Source organism: Pteropus alecto, unplaced genomic scaffold (genome assembly GCF_000325575.1).
Source record: "Pteropus alecto unplaced genomic scaffold, ASM32557v1 scaffold24, whole genome shotgun sequence".
NCBI lineage: Eukaryota > Metazoa > Chordata > Mammalia > Chiroptera > Pteropodidae > Pteropus > Pteropus alecto.
Genome location: NW_006439192.1, coordinates 17,902,548 through 17,929,750, shown reverse-complemented (window position 1 = coordinate 17,929,750; position 27,203 = coordinate 17,902,548). Strand labels below are relative to the sequence as shown.

At 34.7% G+C, this 27,203-nt stretch overlaps 1 protein-coding gene across 1 annotated transcript in view; it reads right to left on the bottom strand.

Moving 5' to 3' along the window:
• Positions 1 to 27,203, bottom strand: part of TENM3 (teneurin transmembrane protein 3) — a 400,387-nt gene that overhangs the window by 355,939 nt on the left and 17,245 nt on the right. Inside the window, 1 exon segment of the mRNA XM_025050015.1 lies at positions 23,631 to 23,909. Coding sequence (XP_024905783.1) covers positions 23,631 to 23,909 — 279 coding nt within the window.

Sequence of the window (27,203 nt, the reverse complement as noted above, 5' to 3'; positions counted from 1 at the left end):
GAGAAATAGGAAAGCAAGATGTGGCCTAGGTTAAATTTCGGGAAATTGGTGAGTTTTGTGAGCTGCATAAATTCTCACCGTCAGTAGACATTTTAAATAATAATTCTGAATATCTTTCCCTCTGTTAGTTTATTTTTTGTATGTTCAAAGTTCAAAATGTTTGTCTTGATATTATCAAAACTGATCAATATCATCATCAGCATGTGTGTATGTTATGTACAAGCATAATTTATACATAACAGAAGACATGCAATTACAATATATAATTTGAGTTCAATCCAAACCCACATGTATTTATTGTATGCTTACTCAACGCCAGGCACTGTACTAGCTGATGTAACAGGAAGCAAAGTGGACGTGGTACCTGTTCTCATGGAGTTTCTGGCTTAATTGTAACTCTCTCATGTAGTTCCATCCTTCTTTTCCCTTGGCCTCCACTCTCTTTGAACCGTACCTAGCTCTTGGAGGAATTACTGCACTAGTTCTTTTTCTGAAGTAGCTAAAATTCATCGAGCACTGACTGCATGCCGAGCACTCCGGTAACACTATATGGATCATCTCATTTACTCTGCTCAACAACCTTATGACATAGGTACTGTTATTCATCTTACATATAGATGAGCAAATAGAGACACCAAGAGATGAAGAAAACCGTCTAAGGTCACAGAACCACTCAGTGGTGAAAGTGGAACATGGGACCAAGCAGCCTGGCTCCTGAATTAGACTAACCATACTATACTCTCCAGCTATGCAAATTTCTTACAGATTTTCTGTCATTCTGATTCTCTTTCTTATACTTGCAAGGTGTGTGTGTGTGTGTGTGTGTATGTATGTGTATGTGTATATATATATACATACACATACATACACACATATATGTGCATATATACATATAAAATATATATGAAATAAAACATTTTATATATAAATATATATACATACTTTAAAGCTTAATTCTCAAAGGTCTCAGACTAGCATAAAAAGCCCTGTTCGGCCTGTCTTCAATCTACCATTGCAATTTTCTATCTACTCCTAAAGTCACCACATACTCAGGGGACTTGGACTATTAACTTTTTCCCCAAAACATTCCCACTTGCCCCATTTTTGCCCCATTTTTATGCTCTCTCTCCTTTTTCTGAACTGCCCTCTAGCCTCCGGACATGTGCCATCTCCTCCCTTAAGTTTTCAAAGACAGTCCAAACAGATGCTATGTCTTCCTGCTTAAACTCACCCAGTGCTTTGTGGGTGGCTAGTAATACATGGACCTCCTGCCAGTTATTTGCCGAGTCTCAGGGGAAACAGTGTGTTAGAATGTGGAGCTGGCTCTAAAATCAGATTGGCCTCAGTTCAATTCCAGCTCTTGGAATGTTAGCTCTGAGACCTTATGCAAATTGGATCACGTCTGTCCCTGCTCAAAACACTTTCAGGGCTCCCCACTGCAATGTGAGGAATAAAATATTTCTGGAATCCAATATTAATTTTTAAAAATCGATTTTAAAAATCCTACCTCTACACAGTCCAACTTTCCTCTCCACCTTTTTTTCATAAGTCAAACCAATCTTCTTGACCGTTGCATTACTCTTCAGCAGCCTGCTTTCAGTTTTGCAGATGCTCCAGCTGGCTCTTATATAGCTCCGGCCTTTCCAGTGCTGTCGTACCTGTAACTTCTTCTGCTGTGTCATCTGACTTGCTCATTCTGATCCCTCAAGTCTCAACTTTAAACTTGTCACTTTTTCAGAGAAAACTTCCCTGACCATCTGATTTCTCCCTCCTCTCTGGATACTCTCTTTCACCAAAGCCAATTCCTTTTCTTGTATGTGGTGTGATTGTTCGTGGTTTACTTGTATCAGGTCTGTGTTTCCCGTGAGGCTCCTAAGCTCCCATAAGAACAGGTACATATCTGTTTGGTTCATCACAATATCTCCCATGCTCTGTACCATGGCACATGTAGATGCTCAAGACAGACAAAGGGTGAAATTTCTCTGTACCTCAGTTTCCTCATTTATAAAACAGGAATAACAATAACCTAAGCTCATTGCTTTTAAGAAGCTGAGCAGAGTCTGCACAGAGTAGGTGGCTGATAATTAGTAGCTACCCCCACATCCACTTCCGAACCACAATCCCTCCCAGGGAACTGCTTTCTTTCTCTATCTTCCACATGACCTTGCACAGTGCTTGGGTATCATGGGCACCCATCAACATTGGCTTTCACTGAATTAAGCTATGTCATCTGAAACTGCTTTTTTCCTCTGAGTAATATTTCATTATATATATATATATATATGTGTGTGTGTGTGTGTGTGTGTATACATATATATGTATATACATATATATGTATATGACTTGTTTCATATACAGTTGTATTACAAACAAGCAAACAATGAAAACATCTGGATTAAAAATAAACTGTGCTCAGATCCAAATACAAAATCTAATAAACAATATTTATTCGTTGAACAAAGAAAGTTAGAGAATTTTTGCAGAGTAAGTCAAGCGTAGAATTCCTAATCAGAAACACAATTGTTTTAATCTTACTGTATGGGTCATTAGCAAGCTGTCTGAGAAACAAGAGGCACTAAACTAAAAATGTGTTTTAGGCTGGGTGACCATTGAACTTAATGACCACACCAAAACATTTTTAAGAGTGAAAATAAGCGGTATTAATTATATTGGGACCAGAGACATAAACCTGGATTGTAACGGGGCTGGTATCTAGTGTCCTGGATTTGTGAAAACCTCAATTCTAACCATACGGCACCATCGAAAACAAAGGTTTTTGTTTTTCCCTATTGGTTCATCTGCATCTAGCATTTTCAACTTTTATTGTCATTTATTTTTGATAATATAATGTTAGGATATCATTCAGCAAAATGTATGATCAGCATAATACCCGATTCAACCCAAGTGGGGCTCACAGAAAAAAAAAAGTAATTTGACCAAAAAATAACCAGAACACAGTGAGGGAGGGGGTCCGAAGCCCACCCACCCTAGTGTCAGAGCTCTGACGCTGGTTCACTCAGTGCCTTGCTCCACGAGTTTGCCGTTCCAACGCTTTGAGACTCCCAACATGAATGCTTTTGTCATCTACCATAATAAATCACAGCTTACGTCTGAATTTGTATTTTCAAAACATGCAGGCTCATTACATTTATTGCATTTTAAATGATATTTAAAATTGAGGTAAATAATTTAAGGAGAAAATATCAAGGGCTTGAAATGAATATCTTTAAATATAATGCAATCAGGTAGATATTTTTGCAATGTTTGGTGACATTAATGTGGTGATACTGAGTAACTGCTGACAATTAGTCAGAAGATGGAGCAGAGGTCTTGTAAGAAAATTACTCCCAGGTGACAAAATATTGAAAATTCAATTATACTCTGTTTATTATAGGCTTACACTAGCAACTACATTCCTAATAAAGACCTTGATAATAAACAAATTAATGGGAACACAGGGGAGTACTTTTAGAAATATTTTTTCTCCATATAGTATTCTATAATATTGATTTATAAGGTGCTCCAAATGACAGTAAAGCTTGCTAAAGAAAAATTTTAACACAAAGTATATGTAAAAGAAAATACAATACATTAAAAATACAATATATTAAAGTACTCAAGATTATGAAAATAATTTTAATATATGACGATGTACAATAAATTTAATGTTTAAAATTTCAAATTATGCAAGTGTATAAATCACTTAGGAAAGAAAGTTTAGTGAATGCAAATAAGAGGAAACCATAATAAGGGATGCACAAATGGTCTGAATTCTAATTAAAACAGTATGTCATGGAAGTCAATGCATCCATTTGCCATTTTACAAATATGGTTTAAAAAACATCCACAAGCTAAAAATCTTTATGAAATATTTTTACAAGTCTGAGCATACAAACATCTACTTTCTCAACAAGAACATTAAGACGTTTGTCTGCACAGAGCTACTTTTTCTATTTATGCCTCCCAACATTTTCTGCCATTATGCCTAGTTCAATAGATACTTCATTCATTCATTCAATTGTTGAAAAAATTTAACTGGGCACCTACTTTGGACGTAGCTTTATTGCTATACATTCCATGGAATAGACGTAGAAGCCTCAATGATCTCAAGGAAAGATGAGGATGATAACATTATTTGGTGTTTAGACAACTAGGAAAAATAAGCTTAAAGAATTTATGTTTTCTAAGAAGATTGATTCAACTTCTGTCTTGTCTTCTCTGGTGAACAGACATTTTATGGAGCCAGAAATCAAGAGAATTGGAGGAACGAAAGATTTCTAGATGTAAGGAAAGGACAAAAAAAGGGCAGAAATTTGAATTAAGTAATATATACGGGGACTAAGAATAGCTTTGAAATACTTTGAATCTGATGAAAGTATATGGCAGTGGAGAGATTTCAAGTAGGGAAGTAAGACAAAGTAAAAACCTTGAAATTTTGGAAGTGATTTGGAAATGGTAAGTGGGAATTAAAAAAATGGCAAATTAAACTCCACTTTGGCAAATCATTTCGATTTGAAAAATATATAACGAAAGTCACGTGAGTTGATAATGTGAAAATTTTTTATAGTAGTTTCTGTTTGGAAAACTTTTAAAAAGTTCCATTGTGAAAGAGAGAGGATATGTTTAGTTCACAACTTATATTTGCAGCTTTATATTTATATTGCAGGTGGCAATAAAATTTAAGTAGGAAGAGGAATAGAAAGGATATCAAAGAAGTATCAGGAGGCCAACAAAAAAAAAAAGCAGAATTCGAAATCAAATATAACTCAGATTCAGTCTGTGAAACAGAAAAGATTTAGTGACTGCTATCAAAGAAGTATCAGGAGGCCAACAAAAAAAAAAGCAGAATTCAAAATCAACTATAACTCAGATTCAGTCTGTGAAACAAAAAAGATTTAGTGACTGCTTTAGCAAAAAACAAAAAAACCAAACCAAACAAAACCACCACCACCCATCCAACCACACACGAAAACAAAACAAAACAAAACAAAACAAAACAACCACCACCCATCCAACCACACACACAAAAAAAACAAAACCCACTTTGCTAAAGGGCTAACTGTTAGAGGAAAAAAAGGACACATGGATGATATATTGCCCGAAATAACGAGAAATTAATTCAGGAATATTAAAAAAGACAAATGTGACTAAAGAGGTCTGACATGCACGAGTAATTCTAGTTTCTATTAGAGTTATTTCTAAATACAACCTATACACCCTGGTAGGTGTTGTTTTTCAGCTTTGTAGCTTCTATGGAGTCAGAAACAATTCTTTGGCTGTGCTGAATGAATAAATTAAACACAAGGAAAGAAGACTTGGATAACAACGTTTTCACAAAATGCAGGAACCTGAGACAAACTTCAAAAATGTTGTATAGTTGGAAAGAGAGAATTAGAAAGAGAAGCTTAGAAGATACCCTCTCAGTGGAGAAGTCATGATGCCAAGAGTTCTCCAAAACGTTTTCTGTGAGCTGGCAGGAAGCAACACCTTTCAAGTCTTGCTCCAGAGACTTCCAGAGAAAGGCTGATAAAACTGTCCAGGAAGACAAGGGCCAAATAAAAGTTGGAGCATGTTCGCCTGTTGATACCTCCCCATAACCCGGGAGGGGCTTTTCTGTCTTAGTGTTGAAGAGGCAAAGAAAAATAAAACTTCCTCTCCAGAAAGCAATGGAAGCCACTGAAAGTGAGAGATGTTATCTCTCTTTAAACGGGGTAGTGATCAAAGATGTGACCATTGTCAAGACACCCAAACTGGAAAGCGATGTACTGATTTAATAATCAATGAAGCAAATAATTATGGGTTTTGGTCCACATTAACATTCCTTCCAAATGGATTAATGTTCCTTCAGTATAGGACATATCACCACTATTTATTATATAAACACTAAATTTATTATATAAGCCCAAAATAAACATCAAAATTAATTATTGTTGCTCTTATACTGAGCTATGTGAAAATGCATCACAAATGCTTAATTTTTTGCATGTCTCGTATGTTTTACCACTAAAGAAAAACTCTGTTTTATTGATCGAATATCTGTTTGCAAACAAAATACTCTTTGAAAGATATATTTTCCAAGCAAACTATGAAAGAAATAGAAATAATTAAAATATATTTAAAACAAAATAAAACAATTTGAAATTATTAACGACAAAATCACTCTGTTGAATATTACTTAAAATTTTGTAAAAAGGTGTCACTGTCGTACTTAGTAAAGAAAATATGCAAAGTATAGTTGAAAGAAACCAACTACTGGTTTATGTTTTTCATAACATAATGAATCTGTTGACAGTACATATATTGCTGTTATTTATAATCCCATGGTGACAAGAAAATGTCACCAATTACTGGCTACAATGACAGAACACAACTTATTCCTAATGATTTATACCCGTTAGGAAAAAAAAAAAATAGGCTACTAAAAGACAGCTACCGTTCTATTCCCCAATAGCAGTTTTCTAAGTGAAAGCATATTTTTGCCAAGGATCGCAAGTTATTTCTGTTAATGAGAGTGTGCATAATTTACCTATATAACACCTTAAACTACAAACTAAAATAAGATACTCTACGGTTTATTTTTAAAACATACAACTGAAATATCATGTTTGTGGAGCAGGCTTTCATCAACTTACATATCGTATTCCCTTTTAAACCTAGATCTCGTTAAAGCTGAATTGACTTTTTAGAATGTGGGAAATGAGATTTGAAAAGGTACTTAGTCAGCCCTTCAAAAACATATTTACTGCTCATCTTGGCTTATTAAGAACTGCAGGTTGAAAGAAACATGTAATTGAGCACCTCAGTTATAAATAAATTTAGAGTTATGACACAAGAGGAGAAAGTAGGGAGAGGGTCTGATAATTATAAGCAGGATAGTAAACTAAATATTACAGTACAATTTTACTAGATTAGTAAGAGTAGAGGATGTGAGAAAAGAGTTATAAGAAAATTCTGATCTAGTAATCTATAGTAAGAAATAAGATCTGGGAAATCAGAGTTTCATGGAAAATTCTAAAAAAAAAAGTCCAAAGTTGAAATTACAAAGAAATTACTAAAGAAGCAGAAGGAAAGGAAAAGTAACAAGTGATGGACTTTTTAATGGTTACAGTAACATCATGGTAAGACTTAAATCAGAGTTGACTAAAAGGGCCATAAAAGGGTATTTAATCATTAAGAACATATTTTGAGGACAGACACCATGCTTTTTAATATACTTTTGATAGGCATCATAGGCACTAAAAATAACTTTGAGCAGAATGTGGTGTTATTATCATTAAAACAGCAAGAGAAAGTGTGTTTGTACATGTGTGCATGTGCATGTGTGTGTGCGTGTGTGTGCGTGTGTGTATGTGTGTGTGTTGAGGTCCCCATAAACTAAGAAGACATGATGAATTGGGAAAAAAGCTCAGTGAATAATGAAAATGATTAAGACTAGGCAGTAGAATCAATTTATCAAGGAATGAATATTGGGCCTAATTAGTTTTGAGAAAAGAAGGGTAAGAGTCTTGTTTCTCAAGTATAAAAAAGATTATGACATAAAGTTGAGGACCAAAATTTATTTACTTCGTAACAAGAACCCAGGATAAAAATCAGGAAACATTTCTAATTAAACACAGATACCGGTAAATTCACAAAAACCATTCAATCTAGCTCAGTGGTATCTCTCTTGGCTTCTTTACAGAGAACAGAACTAATGTCTCACAAGGTGTCTTTCAGACTTATGATGATGACATTCAATTATGTCGCAAGTCCGTTAGCCACATAAAGCAGAATTGATTTGTAGAGATCATTTCCCCTAGAAACAAGCCGATAATCACATGAACATTCTTTCAGTGAAATAATAACCTGAACCAGATTGTGTTTTGAGAACCTGTAGTATAGTAAGAAAGGCAGAGGTAATAAAACAGTACATGGGCAAATTTGGGGTAGGAATGATTCACGTATGGAAATCAAGTATGAGGACGGTTAAAACACAACAGTATAGTTAAAACAAAACAGTGTGTTCGAAACTAAATCTGTCTCTTTGTAAAAAGTGCATGAAACAGGAAGAGAAAATGTTACTATTTTTTGCTTAAAACTGCCTTATCTTTAAAAAAAAAGATTGATGGAAATATTTAGGTAATGTCAGTTGTTTTTGTCCTCATCTCTTAAACATCTAGGACCTACTTGCTAGATATGGTATTCACCAAAACATTCTTCCAAAGCATCACTAATAAGAAAATTTTCTAAACTTATACAATAAAATGCCATAGAATTCTTAATATTTACTTAGATAAAGCTCTTAGCACGGAAATAAATTTATTTCAGGGAATCTAAATAACTAATACAGATGGAATATCAGTCAAAACAAAAGATAAAGTCTGTAGGCAATAGCATATATTGTATTAGTTCAAGGGTCATAGTTCCAGTTTTTTTGTACATGTAATGCTCATAAGAGGCATACACAGAGCAGAGGAAACTTAGATTATGTTTCACTGATACAAATGATGAATCTAATTATTCTTGCCACTTTAGGTGGTTGACTAGATTTTTATGCTTCGTATCTTCACTTTGCTGGACCTTTCCTAACCCAGTATGACTTCCCTCCTTTGAGAGAAATCCTCAACAAAACTTTGCAATATCAGCTTTTTAATGTTAACTAAAGATGAAATAATGCATATTAAAAATTATTTATAAGAAGGCATAGTTTGAGAAAACTCAGACCCAAAGATACTGAGTGAATTATCCAAGACAAAACAATGAGTTAATCATAGAACTAGAATAAGAAACCAGGTTTCTTAACTTCTAATCAAGTGTCCTTACCACTATGCCTATGAAACACTATTCTTAATATGGTAAGATTACATCTTAAACTAAGAAGCATGAAATGAATTTAACTGCACAGAAGTTCATACTGACATGGAAGACATTTAAATTCACAAGGCTCTTTCCTTCTCATTGAAAAGCAAAAGCTCTTGTGGGGACCTCTACCCTATTTTTGTCTGGACATCAATTGATTCCACACAAGAATAAGCAGTGTTTGTAGTGGGTCTCGGATTTAGACTGTGGCTTCAAATTCTGGCTTTGTAATTTAGTGTCTGTGTGACCTTGGTGAGATATTTAAATTCTCTAAGACTTAGTTTTCATTCCTTGTTAAAACAAAGAAAATAGTACTAACCCCAGAGGTTGTTATACTGAATAAATTAGGTGCTCAATAAAATCCAAATAGCTATCTCAGTCTCTACCTCTATCTCTATTAATGTCTGTTCTGTCATTTACAGCCTCTCGAATCATTTTTCTAAAAAACAATAACAACATTCACATTCAAAATCCTTAGCAATTATCATTGGAAAGGTCATTGTTACAAAACGACTGCTTTTAAAATGCTTTTGTATTATAATGACACTTTCCAGGGGAAGTCAAAATATTTTGGAGTGAATACAAACTCTTCCATAAAGAAATGATGTCTTGATAACAGAACCAGAATTGGTTGGAGTAAGAGGATTTTCGTGGGTGAAATTTTCTAATTAAAATAGGATAAGAAACGTATTTCCTGGAAGGGGTCAACCTAAGCCCTCACCCTTTCTGATTTCTCTTCAGGAAAAGAAATCTTGCCTGACAGCTGTCAACTATCAGTGAGCTAGCTACATATGCAGTACAAAGTACTTGAAATCTGGGGAAAGTAACTAGGACTCACAGGTATACATGGGAAATATTCTTATCCCTTGAACTATAAATTTTCGCCTCCAAATAATTCCTTTTCATCAATTTTTATCCTTTTAGAGATCAATCTGGGAGTCTATAGGTAAAAATATGAAACTGTCAAGAAATGTTTGCAGCTCACCCCTTCCAAGCTTCTGAGCTGATCTCTTACTATTTTGAGATAAAATAATAAGTGTCCTCTGTGGCTAATGGTAAAACCAGGAATTTAACACCTAGACCCTCAAAGATGCAAATGTTGACAATAAGAGCTATTGGAATTAATGTCCTTTGTCTTCACAGTACTGAAGGACCCTGTGCCTTTATCAAGCCATCTATGGTACTCAACCATCTCAATTTAAAAATCTCAATCAGGATTGAGGCCCACGGGTAGAAGAAGGATATTTCCTATCAATAATTTCTCATCCTCCTTCCTTGTACTATCCTGATGCAGATCCTGGTTTCTCTGGTAGTTCCTGTGGAAACTGTATCAGTTACAAACCCCCCACTAACATCGTGGTGAAGAGAAATGCAAAGTCAAGAGTACAGAAAATCTATTTTACACAATGATTGTTTTGAGATTTGGAAGGAAGCAACTAAAATGTATGGGGATAAAATATTCCCAGACTCTGCTCTTCAATCACTGAGGCTCTTACTCTAGTAGCAAATTAGTGCGCCTGAGGATACTGGAGTATGTGAGAGTTAGCTGGAACGTTATGATGTAGTACTCTTCGTGCATACTGAGTGATAACTGAATGTCCTATTCTACGGGATGACTCAGAAGATATGGAGAAATAACTTTCTTTTGAGTCTGACCTCCATCTGCCATTATTCACTGTCCATCTTATTCTCTAATAAAACCATTACATATTCCTTTAAACCCACATTTATATTTAGTTTTTGATAACATCTTTTATATAATGTTTGCTGTTTCACGAAATGCAATGTACTATATACTCCATGAACTTGTGTACTATGGCTCTATGCAACTGTGCAGATGACGGTCTATTTTAACTATCTTTCTATGGCCTTTCCTTTTTTCCTACTGCAGCGGCATTTTTCCAGGTTCCGCTCTCAAAGAGTCATCTTTGGCTCCTTACTCTTTATATCTCACATGACAAAGCCCTGCCAACACCACAACTTGTTCCTTCTTCTCTATACACAATAACACCTGCCTGGTTCATATGGGACCTCGGCTCATCCAATCCCAGTTCACCTTGATATTGTCCATTCATCATGTCACAGCTCTGCTCTAGGACATGGCCTGGATACCATCCAGAGACAATCGTAGACTTTTCAGTATGATATTTACAGTTCTTCTATAAGTGGATTCCATCTAAACTGTCAGCTTTAACTCGCACTGCTTCCCAGGAGGTTTCTTCCAGATTGGGTGGCCTCCTTACAGCTACCAATGTTTCCCCTTGTTGCTTCCAAGCATTTCGAGTTGTTCCAACTGTAAGCATGCACTACTCGTCTCTGCACTTAAACATATTGTACCACTTTCAAAGTCCTGCCGAAATTCTATAAATTCTGAAAAATCCTGCCTTTTCTGAATCTTTATTGCTGTTCTCTACTCGATGTGCCATTTAGCAATGTATTTCATATAGCTGCTTTGCTTTCTAATTTTTCCCTATTTGTAAAATCCTATATCTTTCTATATCTTCAAGTCTATAAGCTTGACAGCAAAGGGTACATTTTATTCCCTAAAAATATCTCTCAAAGCATTTAATATAAGAATGTTCACAAAATATGTGCATAATACAACTTGACTTTTTGCAAGATTAATGCTTTATTTTTTTAATGAAAACATAAATCTCAATAACTGCTTCTAACATTATATGTAATTTCCATAAGCCTGTTTAAGTCTGTTTTTCTACTAGTACATGTTTTGCAATGCCTAAAGGTGACATAATGCACTGCTAGTGGCTAACTGTGTATTTCTGAAAATGTTTATTTTTAGTTAGTATTCCAGATCCCTCAGAAACTACCAAGCCTAAATTTAGTATCTAAAAATTAGTATTTGTATAATATATTTCACAAATCTTATCCCACTTCTTTGCAAATATTTAATGGCACAAATTTTTATTGACATCTCATTGTTGAAATTTAAGTAGATTAGTATATATTTATTAGACATTATGAAACTTCCTCTAATTAAATTAAGTGGCATTTATAAAAGCAAACTGTGTGAAGAAAATCAATTTAAATTCCTAAACCACAGACAACATTAAAAACTTTAGCTAGATTAAATGTAATATATTATATGTGTGTATATATAGATATACATATCTATATATACATATATCTAAGAAAATATAAATAATTATGTGTTCTAGGGGTAAAGTCAACATTTTTAAGCATAACAATGGCACATGTAAATAATATAATTGACTTCACTTTATGTTAAAGTTTCTAAAAAGTTATTTATATCAAATATATCTTAAAATTGAGAAAAATATTTGCAAAAAATTAAGATCTTTTGCAAATTTTAAAAGACACAAAGTATAATTAAGATTCTTTTGCAAATTTTAAAACATATTTTAAAAGACACAAAGTATAATTAAGATTCTTATATAAAACCAATTGCAATTCAATAAGAAAAAAGAAGTGTATGTGTATGTATGTATATGCTCATGTATGCATATTCATATGTATATCTTCTGCATCTTTTTCAACAGGCTATGGATTGATGGAAAGAGATTTATCTCCCGCTACTGTTATCACTCGCTTAAAGTTTTTAATTTATTTAATAAGCAAACAGAAACTTTACAGATATGAATTTTTATGCCTAGCTGGAGTAAATAAAGATTTTCTTGGCATCTAGAATCTCTAATAAGGAGGGTGGAGCTGTTTAAGCGAGATGGTATCCTGCTAGACTTGAGGACCAAACATTTGTGCTACGTCCCAGCTCTTTTATAATTGGAGTTTGCGTGACTATTCACAACTATTGTGTGACTTACACATATGTCTATGAGCAGAAGGCCTGAATTTAAAGAAACGTTTATACATATCAGGCCTTCCTGAAACCAAACTTGTCTCCTCAAGGCCATATGTATACACGGGGGAAAAAGGCAGTCAGTGTCCTGGTGTCTTTGAGTTCTATTTCTCTCTTTAGTTTCCTATGTCCTGGAAGATCAATTTCTACATATGCCCCAATAGAATAATGCACAAAGGACATAAACTGGCAATTCACAAAAGAAGAAACAAACAGTACACACACATATGTGAGAATATAAGCAACCTATTAATCAAACGAATATAAATTATAACAGTAATGTACTGTTTCATCCATCAAGTTGCCAAAATTTGAAAGCATGGCAACATTTGTTGTCAACAGTTTGTAGAAAAAAGACACTTTTTAATGCTGCTGGTGGGGTGTAAATTGATACTTTTCTTTCTTTTTTTTTTTGCAAGGCATTTTTACAGAGTGTATCAAAAGCTTTAAATTGCATACACCCTTTCGATCTGATATTCCACTTTCAAGAATTTATTCTAAGGTAGTAATAGATTAATGGCAAGGATTTCACCACTAGGATAGTTATTACAACATAATTTATAACAGCAAAACAACAGTTTATAATAGTGTAACAACCTAGATGTCCTACAGTAGTGAATATGTTAAACTGTGATAAATCATAGCATCGAAAAGTATTATGTTGAAGAAGCATATCTAATAACATGGGGAAATAGGTCAAAATAGAATTTTCAAATTTAATTAAAAATATACACACAAAGATTAAAAATGTAAATATCAAAATAGAAAGTAGTTAATATTATCCATTTTCTTCTCTATGTTGCCAATAAACATATAATGCTATGTAATAAAGATAGATAAATTAAGGACATAAATTTAAACATTAATAATATTTTAGATTTGTTTGTTTAATCTAAGATCCATTTTTATCATTCCATCATAACCTTTCATTTTACTTGGGTTATTGAGGCAGTGCAATGCAAGTAATGATTACACACTTAAAAGAGTCTAATGATTATCTGAAGCCTTAAACTCTTTAAAGAAGTTCATTTGAACAATCTCGTTCACCTATAAGCACATTTTGTACCCTCCAATCTATAGAATGATACTCCAGTCACAGTAAATGAGACACGGTCCATTATAAGAGAATGTTTCATACTTGTTTTCTGCAGCAACTGACATTTCATTCAAGCACTTTCAAATCCCCTAGGAATCTCCATCTGCTGTATGTCAAAATTTTAAGATCTCTCTTTGTGAACTTTAATGCCCCTATAAAAATCAGTTGGAGGGGCAAGTCTACTTCCTACTGATGACTTTGATATTAACCAATTCGAGACAAACCAATTATTCAGTTTAGTCTGAGTAATTGTTTCACAAAGACACAATTTTCCAAATTTCCAATATACAAATAATAACTACTACTCTGGCTTTTTATAGCCCATTTCTACTTCTCATGGATATAACACTTGTGTTACAGTGTTTTGATCCCCTATTGTGTATTTTTTTTTAAAAAGTTTGGTAATATCTCAAGAGTGTTTGTTAATAATCCAATTTGTTTATATAGTTTTATGTTTGTAAACATGCATCTTGTTTTTAAGCAAAAAAGGCATTTAATACAACTAGTGCAAAACTTTGTGGCAGTTATTCATGTGGAAACACTTATTTTCTAGCTATTAATTTAATCATTATATATTTATGTCTACCTATTATACATCTACATATTTATCGAATATCTATACACTTGTATGTTTACATACAGATCACATACACACATATCAAGGGTCAAGGAAAAGAAATAAGAAGTTGCCTACATATGCGGAGTACTGAAATCAATCCCATTAGTTCAGGCTCCAAAGTCAATAACTACCTGTTTTCCATAAGAGATTTTTTTTACAGTTTTATAGAACTATTTTAAACAAAATATCATTTTGAATATGAATGTACTTTCCCCAAAACATTTTCATGACATTATGACATGTCCATTAAATTCTCAACTTATATTACACTGACTTTATATTGCTATGATTTTAATTGATATAGATAGAAATGCACCTTTAAGTATACCTTTTCTATAGGAAACACTAAACTAATTATATACACAAAGTTGCAAGACAAAAAATATCTTAAAAGGTAAAAAGTTTTGAGGAATTCACAGTACATAAATTTATATACCAAGGATCTCTTTGCTCCTGATCCCCAGAGGCCAGAGTGTATTAATTTTCCCCTTAATCGCCTCTACTTTCACCTTCCCGTTGTTGTGCCACCCTCTCTCTTTTGTTTATAAAGATGCTAAAATGTCTTCCAATGTGAAAATATCCCTGGCCCAGTTTTGCCCAGGAGTTGCCAGCCTCGCTCCCTCCTTTCTTAGTCGAGCTTTGGAAAGAATAATCTGAATTTGCTGGTGCCATATTTTAGGTTTTTGTTAATCTTTCCACCTCTTGCAATTTGACTGCCACACCCACTACCCAGAAATTAACATCCTTCTGTCAGTCCAAAGGATAAAGTTGGCACTTAACTTACTACACTTCTGGAAGTTTTTGATTCTGCTGATCATGCCTTGTCCTTCTTGTCTTCTGTGAACTGATCTTGTTTGGCTTTCTTTTTTCTCTATGGAAGGTCTCTCTTTGTTTTTTTCTTGGTGCTTCTCCTACACCCTATGTTAAATATTAATTAACTCGGGATTTTATCTTTAGTCCTCTTCTCATTCTGTTTGCTTTGGGGGAGAAGTTTAATTCTTCCTCATGGCTTTAACTGCAATCATATAAATCATAAAGCATACATTTCTAAACAAAATGTAATATAATATTTTATATATACACACACACACACACACACATATAAATTGTTTAATAGAGTCTGTACTTTGATGTTGTACAGACACCTCAAATACAACCTGTCCATGTCTAAATTACTAACTTTACCACAAACAATACACTTTAACCTCCAACTTGGACTATACCATCGCTCACCCAGCCTTACATGTTAGAGGGTCTTTTAAAATGTCTTCCTCCTCCCTAACCACAATACAATGAATTAATCATCAAATCTTGACTCTATTTGAATCAGTCTTCCTTTCCTCCCTGGTTCTTGGTTAAAACTTTTACATTTTATCACTTTGATAATTATAATATTACGTAATTGACCAACTTGGTTTCAAGCGTAACGCGTAAGTCCATAATGTATTCACTCAGCAAGAACTTCAGTTCCAGGTTCAGCCACTGGGTGGTGTGAGCACAGAGATACAGGGGTGAACAGGGCCATGCCCCTACCAAGCTTAACTGTGGGAAAGATCCTCAACACTCTACACTACTTTCGGAGTACTTTGTAAAATGTAAATACGGCTATAATATTCCTCAGAACGAAAATCCTTCAGAGCCTCCCCATCTAGGTCCGAGAGGAAAAAGTACATATTCCTGAGTATGGCCAAAAGGCCCTTTGTGAAGTAGTCTGGGGCCACTCTCGCAGCCTCAACTCTCATCACTCATCCGCACACTCTGTGCTCCAGGTGCCAGACGGCTTGTGGCTCTCGGAACAGTCCTCAGGGATTTTTACATTTTCTCCTTCACGGCTTTGTCTACATCTTGAATTTCTACAATCTTTTAAGCCTGTGTTCCATTGTCACCTCCTTCCTCCTTTATGAAACATTCTCTCCTCTCCTGGCCCCAATCTCTGTTGGCAACAGTCTGCTCTATGCTGACACTTACTTTGCATATTGTGTTGCAATACTTCTCTCCACATTAAAATATAATTGCAATGTCTACTTGCCTGTTTGCACAACCAGCCTATGAATCCCTGGAAGCCAGGGACTACCTCTTACTCATTTTTGGTTTTCGAGTACCTGGTACAATACCCAACATTTACTATTTATCGAATGAAGACATAGTTGATATATGAAATAAGAAATTAATTCAAAAAGTCTCATCTAAACTTTATTCCGTTTCAGTTTCTGTGTGACTTGAAATAACATTTAAAGTCAAGTTAATACTCCTAAGACATTTTTAATTGCCTTTTTCTCAAGTTTACATGCACTTTTATTCATTTTAATAGGCATTCAAAAAGCCCTTACATTTAGTTCATGTACGGTCTATTCATTATGGAAAACTCTCAAGTGAACTGGTAAATATAACAAAATTCCAATACAGAGAAGACACTGTTCAAACTACTCAGCAAATAACATATAAAATTTTCACATTTAAACCTGTATGTGTATGCAATGTTAATAAACAGAATTATTATCTAAATAGCATAAAACATATCAGTTAGTTGCTCTTCAAACACTTGAATACCCTTGGAATGGCAAATAAACTAAGGTTCTATGGCTCTAACACTTACTATTTTCTATTTCAGTGATAATTACATCAATAAACCTGATTCAGCATTCGCTGCTGTTCAATTCATTAATTAAAACAATTTGGAGCTACCACTGTGATTTTTCAAGGATATCAAAAACACATTCGAAAATCAAAATAGCATACATCATCAGTTTTGATATGTGCATAGTATGCTTTACTTTGATTTCAACTCTACAATTAAAAGAATATTCAGAATTTAAACAGAGATGGCATGTGTTTCATCTACTTTTAACAAAAATACTTAGAATAGAAGTTGAGTTTTATAGAAATGGCAATGTATTGTGAAGAACAGTAAACTGCCAAGAGCTTCTGAAAAATCATCCTAGAATAGACGATATCAATGTATATAAATACTTAAGTGATAATAACAATAATAGTGGAGTTTATAGTATTCTTAATTCTAATTTCATAATACTAAATTTTTAAAAATTCATTTAAGTCGTAACTTACTGTGCTCAAGTGACTTATAACATGTCCATGAAGTGAATATATTTCACATTTAAATGAAATATAGATTTTTTTTGCTAAAAGAGCAACAAGTCGTTATTTAAACTATAAATGTATACAAATCAAGCAACAATATTATTTTTATATATTAGAAACTATTTATATTTTGCAAAGCAGCACTTTAATTCTGAGCTTGATTAAATAAGCACGCAACATAATACTTTTGCTATTTTTGACATCCCAGAGCACCTAAAACATAAAATATAATTTACAACAGTAGAACATGCCAGAATTGACCATTACATGCCAGAAGAGGGCCCATAATGGAATTTATATCTAAGTTATAGTTTAGTATGTGTAATAGAATCTCATAAAATTAGAATAACTCTGAAATACCATTTATTTCTTGTAGCAACAGAATTCCATCTTAATTCTACAATCAATTTCCTAAGTAGGCTGAAAGGTCCTTGGATACAGTTCTAAGGAATAGAATTAGGCTAGTTAGGCAAAATAATGCACTTCTTTTCAAATTATCTTCAGGAAACTCAAATATTATTCCCTTTGTGAAAAGAGCCAAGAGAGAAATGGCATCTGTGTCCTTGCTGGAAGGATCAGAAGGATGTGACATAACAGGGTACTCCAATGCAGCTAGTAGTTTCTCCCAAACTATTCTAGAATTTAATTGGTAATCGAATAGCTACAAGTCTTTCCATTTCCTCTCTCTCACCTATCTATAGTTGCTCAGAAAGAGAAAAAATTGCACTGCCCACTCTTTTAGAGAACATTCTTCCTGACATGGTGATTTGAATTGCAAAATAGCTAAAGTTCTCTGTTGAGAGACTGATGTAAATGTTATCACTATAATAATTTATCAAATTGGTTTATGGGGTATATCTTTTTTCTTTTAAAGTACAATAATTCAACTTTTAGACTTTATCTTTCCATACAGAAAGTAGACTTTTAAAATACTATTTCAAAGGACAAGTAAATTGGTTCCTTGAAGTGTTTTAGCTGTGCAGAGCAAGTATCTATTAAACTTAAAAATATTGCACTTTAATGTTAGACCTTTTGTTTGCCAAATTAGCCCTTAATACTTTAGTATCATGCACAATTAGTGTGGCATTAGCGAGGTCCTACCATAGGTATATTGCTAAGACCCCAGGTGAGAAAGAGTCTTCCAGGAATGATTTATTTTATTGTGTGAACTAGTGAGCATCAGTTAAATTGCCTTTTAATTGACTGGCTGTCTAAGTAACATGCCTTTGAGGGAAACACTACTTTTGAAATTTCCTTTGGCCAGGGGAGGAAAGAGCATGCTAAAGTCTTTGAAGTCTACAGCCATCAGACTCATTATCGGCACCATTCAATGTACATTCATTTAATTACAGTAAATTAAAAAGAATGCGAGGTCTTGGAGAAAAATAAAAGAGTCAATAAATGGTGACAGAAATTCCAGACTCTGCAAATTATCAAGTGCCTTTCCTGGAGGAGATGGCTGGTTCTCCCTCACCTTGCCAAATGCACAAACACTTGGGTGGTGCAGACAGAGTGAGAACATGAAAGAGGAGGTAGCGGGACAAGAGGGGCCATTTGCTGTAGTCCAAAACTATACAGGTACTTGATACTACTTATCTAACTTAATCTTCATAATCATTTAAGAAGGAGACACATTTTTCTAGCTTTTTGTAAATCATAAGAGCACACACACTTATTTAGAACTCACTAGATGCCAGGCACTGTTCAAAGCACAATGTATACCTGAACTCAATCCTCACAGCAACCTATAAGGACTGTATACCATTTACTATTGTCTCTATTTTACTCTTGTGGAAGCTGTAGCACAGGAAGGTTAAGTAACTCATCTGAGATCACATAGCCGGGAGGTGGGAGGCCAGTTCAAACCCAGGTGGTCTGCCCACTACAATACATTCTCACCTACTGCCCTTGATGGAGGCTCTCAAGGATCCAAATTATAGGGGGCTAGAAGTGCCGTGCCAGCTCCTCCTGGTCTGTCAGACATCAAAGGTCATCATGTACTAAGGGACTAAGAGATTGTGGAGACTGGGAGGAGGAGGAGGAGGAGGACCTGCAGCTGCCGGGCACTGCAACTCTGGCACCAGCAGTACAACTACAACTGAGGAAGAAGCAGGCAAAGAAGAGAAAGTTGGGAACTTGAACTTTAGGTGATTCAGGAACAGTCTCAGGGGTTGAACGGAAGGATCCAAACCCTAATGGGCGGGATCCAAATCCAGGCATCTTTCATGACCCCACATTGCTGAGTGACAAGAGGACAATATAAGCTTGGCTTCTTCTGGGAGAAGATTCACAGAATAACATTTTTAAAGCTAACAGGTAGATGTTTTGAAAAAGAAGTTCATTGTCCCTGGCATTTAAATAGATATTTGGAATTGAGATCAGATTACCTGCAAAGCTGGATAGTGGAGAATCGGTCAGGGGTCTTTTAATAACATACATCAGAAACAGGAAAGATGCCTAAGACAATCCAGAGCATACCACCAGTAATATTACCTTTGACTAGGGCATTCCATCACGCTTATTATGTCACCTCTCAACAGCTTACTAGAACTGCTGCTAATAAGTGGTCACACACCACTGGCCCTCCTATATATGTCCTGGAGCATGGCAGCTGACTTAGAACAATGAAGACAACCAGAGCAATCAATATGTGTCAAGAAAGGACCTCTTCATATCCTTAATTTGGAACAAAATTAACATTTGAAATTCCATATAAAACTAAATTCACTGCAAAAAATCTTTCCCCTCCAAATGCTTTTTAACTTCAAATCCCCATGATTCGTGAAGAGTAAGTTTTGCAAAATCATAAATTTTATCACTTGTTTTGAATCTCTGCGAACATGAAGACATGTGACATGGTCTGAATGTTCTTTTACTCTCTTGGGATGCTCAGACCATCAAAATTTCATTATCCTCACAGCAGTTCTAGCGCCTTCTTAACTTGAACTGTTGGCCTCTTTATCAATAAGTAAATGAAATCTAATCCCTTTTAGTTACTAAACTCTTCTTTGAAGTTATAACTAGAACATCAGGCACTTGGCGTGCATAATTTTACAAATGTTGAATAACATTTTTTTTCTGGAGGAAATAGCCTTATTCACAGTTATTTCAAATAATGAAAACAGTCAACGAATACTCGCGTGTAAACAGGATGAAAACGCGTCAGTGTCTGGTTTCTAAATTAGTTTTCATTTCGGTGGGATATTTTACACTTGTCCTTCTTGCTTTGACCTATAGCGGTATAATAAAAGTTCCATGGACACAACTCAAGCAAGTACAAAAATGAATAAAATTAGACAAAGTAATTGAAAGTGAAAGGAAAATATAATTGAAAAATCAATAGTCTTTCAAAATTAGAGCAATTAAAAATACCTGAAGATAGAATTGAATTATTTTAGTAACTCGATGTTAGAAATATTTTACTAGAAGTATTAATCTTGCTAAAAATATGGTTTTGAGGACATTGTTTACAAAGATGTTAGAAGACCATGTGTATGATTACAAATTCTAGTTTTTACTATAACCCAGCTTAAGAAAAAAAAAGATAGTATTTCATATCAGAAAAAAAATCCTCAATACTCTTGTTTAATTCCGTAATTCAAAATTATAAGGTCTGCTACCCCAGATCTTACTGTAGTAAATTACTTTAAATGGAATCTTCTTTTTTCTGACTAATCACTGAAAACTCAGAACAAATAAATTAATCTGAAATGTTCCTATGAATTTACATGTTAAATCTACAACATAGCCAGCATCAAGTAAGGGGTCATATCTATTTTATTTCCACTTTTGTTTTCTTCCTTGAGCTGACCTCATTAGAAGTTCTTAGACCATCAAAATGTTTAAAAAAACAACCACAGCCAAATCTTGGGAAAAGAATAAACACAAGTTTAAGTCATCACTTGCCCAAATCAACAAATATTGTTTTTGACACTTTATACTCTTAGCTTAGCTGGCCTGTTTACTCTCAACGAATGCTACCAAATGTTTTGAATTTTAAGGCAAGGCCCATGACACTCTCTTCTTGTCTCTTTTCATTCTGTTTCTTTACAACTTGGAGAAATCTTAGAGTGATGCCTTTGCATCACTCTAAGAATAAGGTCTATGAGATTCCTGGGGAAACAAGTTTCTCTTCTAATTACTAATAATCCATGCAAATGGAGAGGGTCAATGGCTCCCTCTGTCCTTCCCAATCATTTGGATATTATATACTGTTAACTAAAGGTCGCATAGTTTATAGTTTTATATTCTCTGAAAAGAAAAAATATGGCATGTGTTTGGGAATTCATTGTGAGATAGTTTTAGCATATATGTAATTTAAAAATAATAAAATTAATTTACATTAATTAATTTTACAGATACAATAACAAGACACACTTTTTATTAGAGAGAGAAAAAATACTACAAAAGTTGTGGGTAGAAAAAGCAAGCTGACCCATCCGAAAAAATAATAATGAATATGGATATGGATGGTCTATGATGCAGATAATCAGCATCGAATGCATTATCCTGCTGCATTCTACTCTTTTCCTTTCTAGAACCATCATAAATTTTATCGTGTATTTTAGGAATTTCAAATGCCAAATATTATATTTGAATACAACCACTGTATCTGCAATTATTCAGAGCGTTATGTGGAGATGCAGATGGACAGAAAGCACAGTCTATGCCAAATCTTACATTTTTAAGGTTAGTGACTTCTGAATCAACAATGAAAACTGATACAAACACAGGTTTTACTAAGGTGTATGGATTAGCTCAGGGATATGTTGGCAGTCTGATTCTAAGATTCATTTTGTCAGAAAGCACTGCCCTTGTTTTCTGCTTTGGGTTGGAATAAAGCCAGCCTTCACCTAAAACTTACACTTCCAAAAAGAATACATTGAACGCATATTATTAATTGATTTTGACTTCGGTTCAATGCACTGAAGTATTCTATATAAGGTATGATATTGTTTTAGCTGGTTTAAATTAGACTTTTTTTTTTCATGACTAGAAAGGAGACACATACTAAGCAGTAGGAAGCACCAGGCACCACTTCATACTGTGCCTTAGCTGAAATTGAAAGCTGACAATAGACCTGCTTTCCTATTACAAGCAAAGCTGAGAAAGTTGCTCGATACATAATAAAAATGAAATATCATTGGTAAAACGACCGTCTTTCTTTTCAAATGTCATGCAATTCTTCCATTTTCATTTTCTCTTTGCTTTTTGATGCATCGTATACACACAGCATTAATAAGTAGATTGAAGTAGCAAGTGTGCTGTTAATATTAAATGCTGAAGGGGAAATGTCTTTTTGTTATCTGGTGCGTTGGCACTGATGCTCCAATTCTTCCTATAAGCAGCATTGACTAAAAATTAAGTTTTCTTTTAAATCTTTTATTGCATATAAATTAACTGTTTTTATTATCCTGCACTGGCAATAAGAAAAAAAGTCCCAACAATTTATAAAGACATTTTTCTTACAACATGTAAAGCTGCTATTTGGATATCCTAAAATCCAATTTTTGTGTGTGGATTTAATGGCATAGTAATCCAGTCCCCAAAGCACATCAAAGACCACACTCCCCCTCTTTACCAATATTTCAATTGCTCTCATCAACTAGTAAGTTTAAAGCATGATCAAATTTGTTCTTCAATCACTTGAGCCCTGTTAATAAACTATTCTGTGTGCTCACTCATCCATTCTAAGATTCTGCAACTTCTTTGAGATACCTTCAAGAGGAATCTACAAAGACATCTTTGATTGCAAGCCGGCTCTGCGGTAAACTTTATCACTACTTGCTTTGCAGCTCCACAGAGGATAACAGGTGACATGGTCCAAGATAAGTCAAAGCTAATCTTTTTTTTTTTTCTGTACACGATTAAACTGTTTTTCAAAACTATAGCTAACACATCATAGACTGCTTGCATAATTTAACAATCTCATGTTGAATATTGATTTTTTTTTTCCAGGAAAAAAATGCATTATTCAAGGACGTTTCTTGAGTTTTACTGCATTAAAACAAAAAATAAAGGAAGAAGCAAGAGAGAGAGAAGAAAGATGGGTGAAAGAAGAAAGAAAGAAAAACAAGCGCGCGTAGTCAACCAAAACAGAAGCACTGAACGCCGATGTGATAAATCAATAAAATGCAGCTTACCGGTCTCACTGTCCGACTTGTTTTCGTGCTCCGTGTCTGTCAGGGTGAGGGCTGAGTTGGACCGGCTTGACAGGCAGGAGCTGCGGCCCGACTTGACCCCCCGGCCCCAAAGTCTCATGGCATGCTCTGGGGACATCACTGCTTCATTTTCAGTATCAGCATCTGACCCTGCACTGAGAGAGTAACCTCTGTGGGGGAGCCCCATTTCCGCACAAAATGCCAGTCCTCTTCGAGTTGCTGGTTCACAAACTCCTAACTGCCTTAGGGTAAAATTCTGTCCTAATTAGGGGGAAAAAAAGACAACAACTAGTGAGTATATGTTTAGGTTTAATTTCAATGTTTTATTTTTTTTCAAAGAAACTCTCCATCAAGTACACACTCAAGCATTCAGGTTTTTCAGCTATCCGAACCAGGTGTTTACATTAGCACTGCATGGCCTACGGTCAAGTGGGTGCAATTATGAGGGTGGAGGCGGGGCTCCACCGCTGACTCTTCAAGCACCCCAGCTTAGAGCTCCTTTGTCAACCTTTAACCCACAAGCACCTCCAGAGAGATGGGCAAGTAAGGCCGCACAGACCATGAAAACTCACCCCTGAGAAAGGATTAGTTACCAATGATATTATTTTGTTTAGCTGACTTATGAAGCAGTAGAAATTGTCAGAATTATTTCCTATGTCCTGGCTCTAGTCCTAAATGATAGGATTTTCCCACCCAGATGTCACTTCTTTGGAAGAGAAAAGATTTCCCTCAAGAACGAGTTTCTCATTAAGTAGGAAAAAGAGCTCGGTCAGTTTTTAGTCTATCTTCTCATCTTAACCAAAATAAACATGTATTGTGCGTGTGTGTGCGTACATATACTAAATTTCGGGAGTATAACATCTTGAAAATTTGCAGACATCTGACTTTCTAGACTTTTAGCTTAATAAACACCTGGAAACATCTATATTGATTAGAGTAAACCATTTTTTCCAAATAAAGTGCACTCTAAAAATATAGTGGGAGTGCTACGTATTTAAAAATTAATGGTAAAATAATGTCCCCTGCAAAATAAATGGCTGTGAACCCTGCAAGCCTTTACTAATAAATCGAGCATGATAAAACTCATGACACTGCAATAACTTAAAGCAAAAGTGTTTAAATTAGGTGACACTTTAAAATGACTGCTGTTATTAATGACGTTTCCAATCCTGTACTTATTTTTGAAATTTCTCATATGTTTATGATACTGTGGATGAGAAGAAAGTGAGAAATGTTTGTTTGCAGAATTTTTTATATATGGCTCTTCCATTTCTTGGCATGGTAGAGTCTGAGATTCAGACATCAACTGGATTCTAAATACATGCAAAGAATAGTATATACGGACTGATTCAGATTCCACCACCCAATACAGACCTTTTAAGACTTTTAAGCATTTATATTACTCATAGTTTTCGTTTTCCTACTTCTATCTCTTAAATCTATGAACATTTGAATGTTAATTGGTTGGTGTGAGAAATAACAGATTATATCTTTTAAAACAGATTATATATTATTTGTGATAAAATAATGTTGAATCTTCTAGGAAATGAATTAGACATAATGCACAATATAGCAAATGTTTGGTTGTAAAGATATTAGCAGTCTCCAGGCCTCTGCACATTTTAACTTGTGTGGTTAATCACTTTATCGCTGTGGTCATATCAGAAGCTGGAATCAACTTCATCTTGGCTGGATTTCCAAATGGATTCTGACAATGACACCCATAAATAATGGAAATCTGTTGCTACAATTAGCTACAACTCAAACTGTGCTGATCAGAGAGATGTGAATAAGTATTTGAACCAAAAAGTATGTAAGTAAAGGAAACAGGAAAAAACAAAACAAAACAAAAAACAGAGAGAGAAGAAAAGAGTGAAAAAGAGCCCGCTGAACAGTGAGAAAGTGGGCAAGTGGGCAAGTCTGATGAGGTAAGACACAGTATTGTCAGTATTTTAAAAATAATTAGTGTGGATTGTACTTATAAAAGCATATCCTAAAAGATCAACATCGTGGACAGTTAATGAAATAGTTGTGGAAGAGCTTACCAATTGTTATTTATATATCAAAATTAAAATGGGGAGGGGAAAAAAGGGTCAAAAACAGTTAACTATTACCATCAAACATGCTGATTTTTCAAAATAATACAATATAATTTTTAAAGCGTGAAAATGTTAGAATCCTCTGCATCTTTCCTTTATTTCGGGAGGTGCCGCATTGGAGAATAAAAATAAGAGAAAAATTAAAAGACAGTAAAAACTCCCTTTCTAATTTCTGAAATGTAACTTGAAACATTTTCCACGTTATTGACTTTTCGAACTGTTGCCATCTTTGATGCAAAAATCTATGAGGTGAAGAAAGGCAGAAAACTGCAGTCTTTATTGTTGGTTATCCAGGTATGTAAATACAGTTTGCTTTCCAAATAAATATCCAATAGATCACCTCTATGAATTGATTGATATGTGTATCCCAAACTCCTTAAAAATCTGACCCTCTGACATCAATATCTCACAATGATTCAAAACTCTGAAGGGCTGTTTCTGAAATGCAAGCTAGCAAGCGAGCTGTTGGATTTCCTTCCTGAATTAAAGTTTGCTTTTGTTTCCACTAGGAAGAAACAATAACCTCAACCTCCAATGGACCTATGTGCACGTCACTATATCACCCTAGTTTTCCATCTTTCGGGGCTATTGTGACTTGGTTTAAGAGATGCTTATGCAAGTGTGACTAGCATTAGGGACAGGCTAAACAAGAAATGGCTTAAAAATAAACACCTGGAAAAATGTAAGTGATAATCATAGAGAAATGTAGAATTTAAGTGTGGGGAGAGGAGAATTTTCAAATAATTTTAGGATAGCTGCACCACCACCACAGTTGACTCAGTATTACTTTCCTTTCATTCAAAAATATCTCCAGCGCAGACATGCCTCAGTACTTGAAATTCTGTTATTGTCAATTCTCTTTGGTTAAGAATTCTTGCTCGTAGGGTCTCTTGTTTTAATTCAAACATCCCTGAGGAGATCCAGTTATTAAACTAGAATGAATTAGTCTAGTAGATTATTTCCCACACTCCAGCAGTGTTTAGCAAGATGGGCTATGTTTATGGAAAACACATGCAGTTTTGACAAACAGAGGGAAGATGGAGAGGAGAGGTTCCTGGCTGGGAGAAGAGACAATTGGCTGAGATACCTTGGAGGTGGGAAGGTTGGGCTGGGAAGGGTTGTTGAGGGAGGGCTTTGAGGCAATGTAAAATGGAAAAGAGAAAAGCAGAAAAAGCCAGCAAAGATGCTTCTGGAACCAGGCGAAAAACTTGACCCTTCTACTTAAAGTCAGCTTTGGCTTCGAATAACATGAAAGAGATAAGGATATATTTATCTTACTTCCCATGGTTTCTTTAGAATGTGTTCTTTGCGATGGTTCTAACACCATTATCTTAATTTCTTTCTTTGCCCTTTAGAGTTTTTATATTAAGTCTGTTTGGCTGAGACTGGTGAAATAAGTATTTATCTCCTGTGTGTTGAATTTTGGTAACCTTGATCAGTAGGGCCAACAACAGTT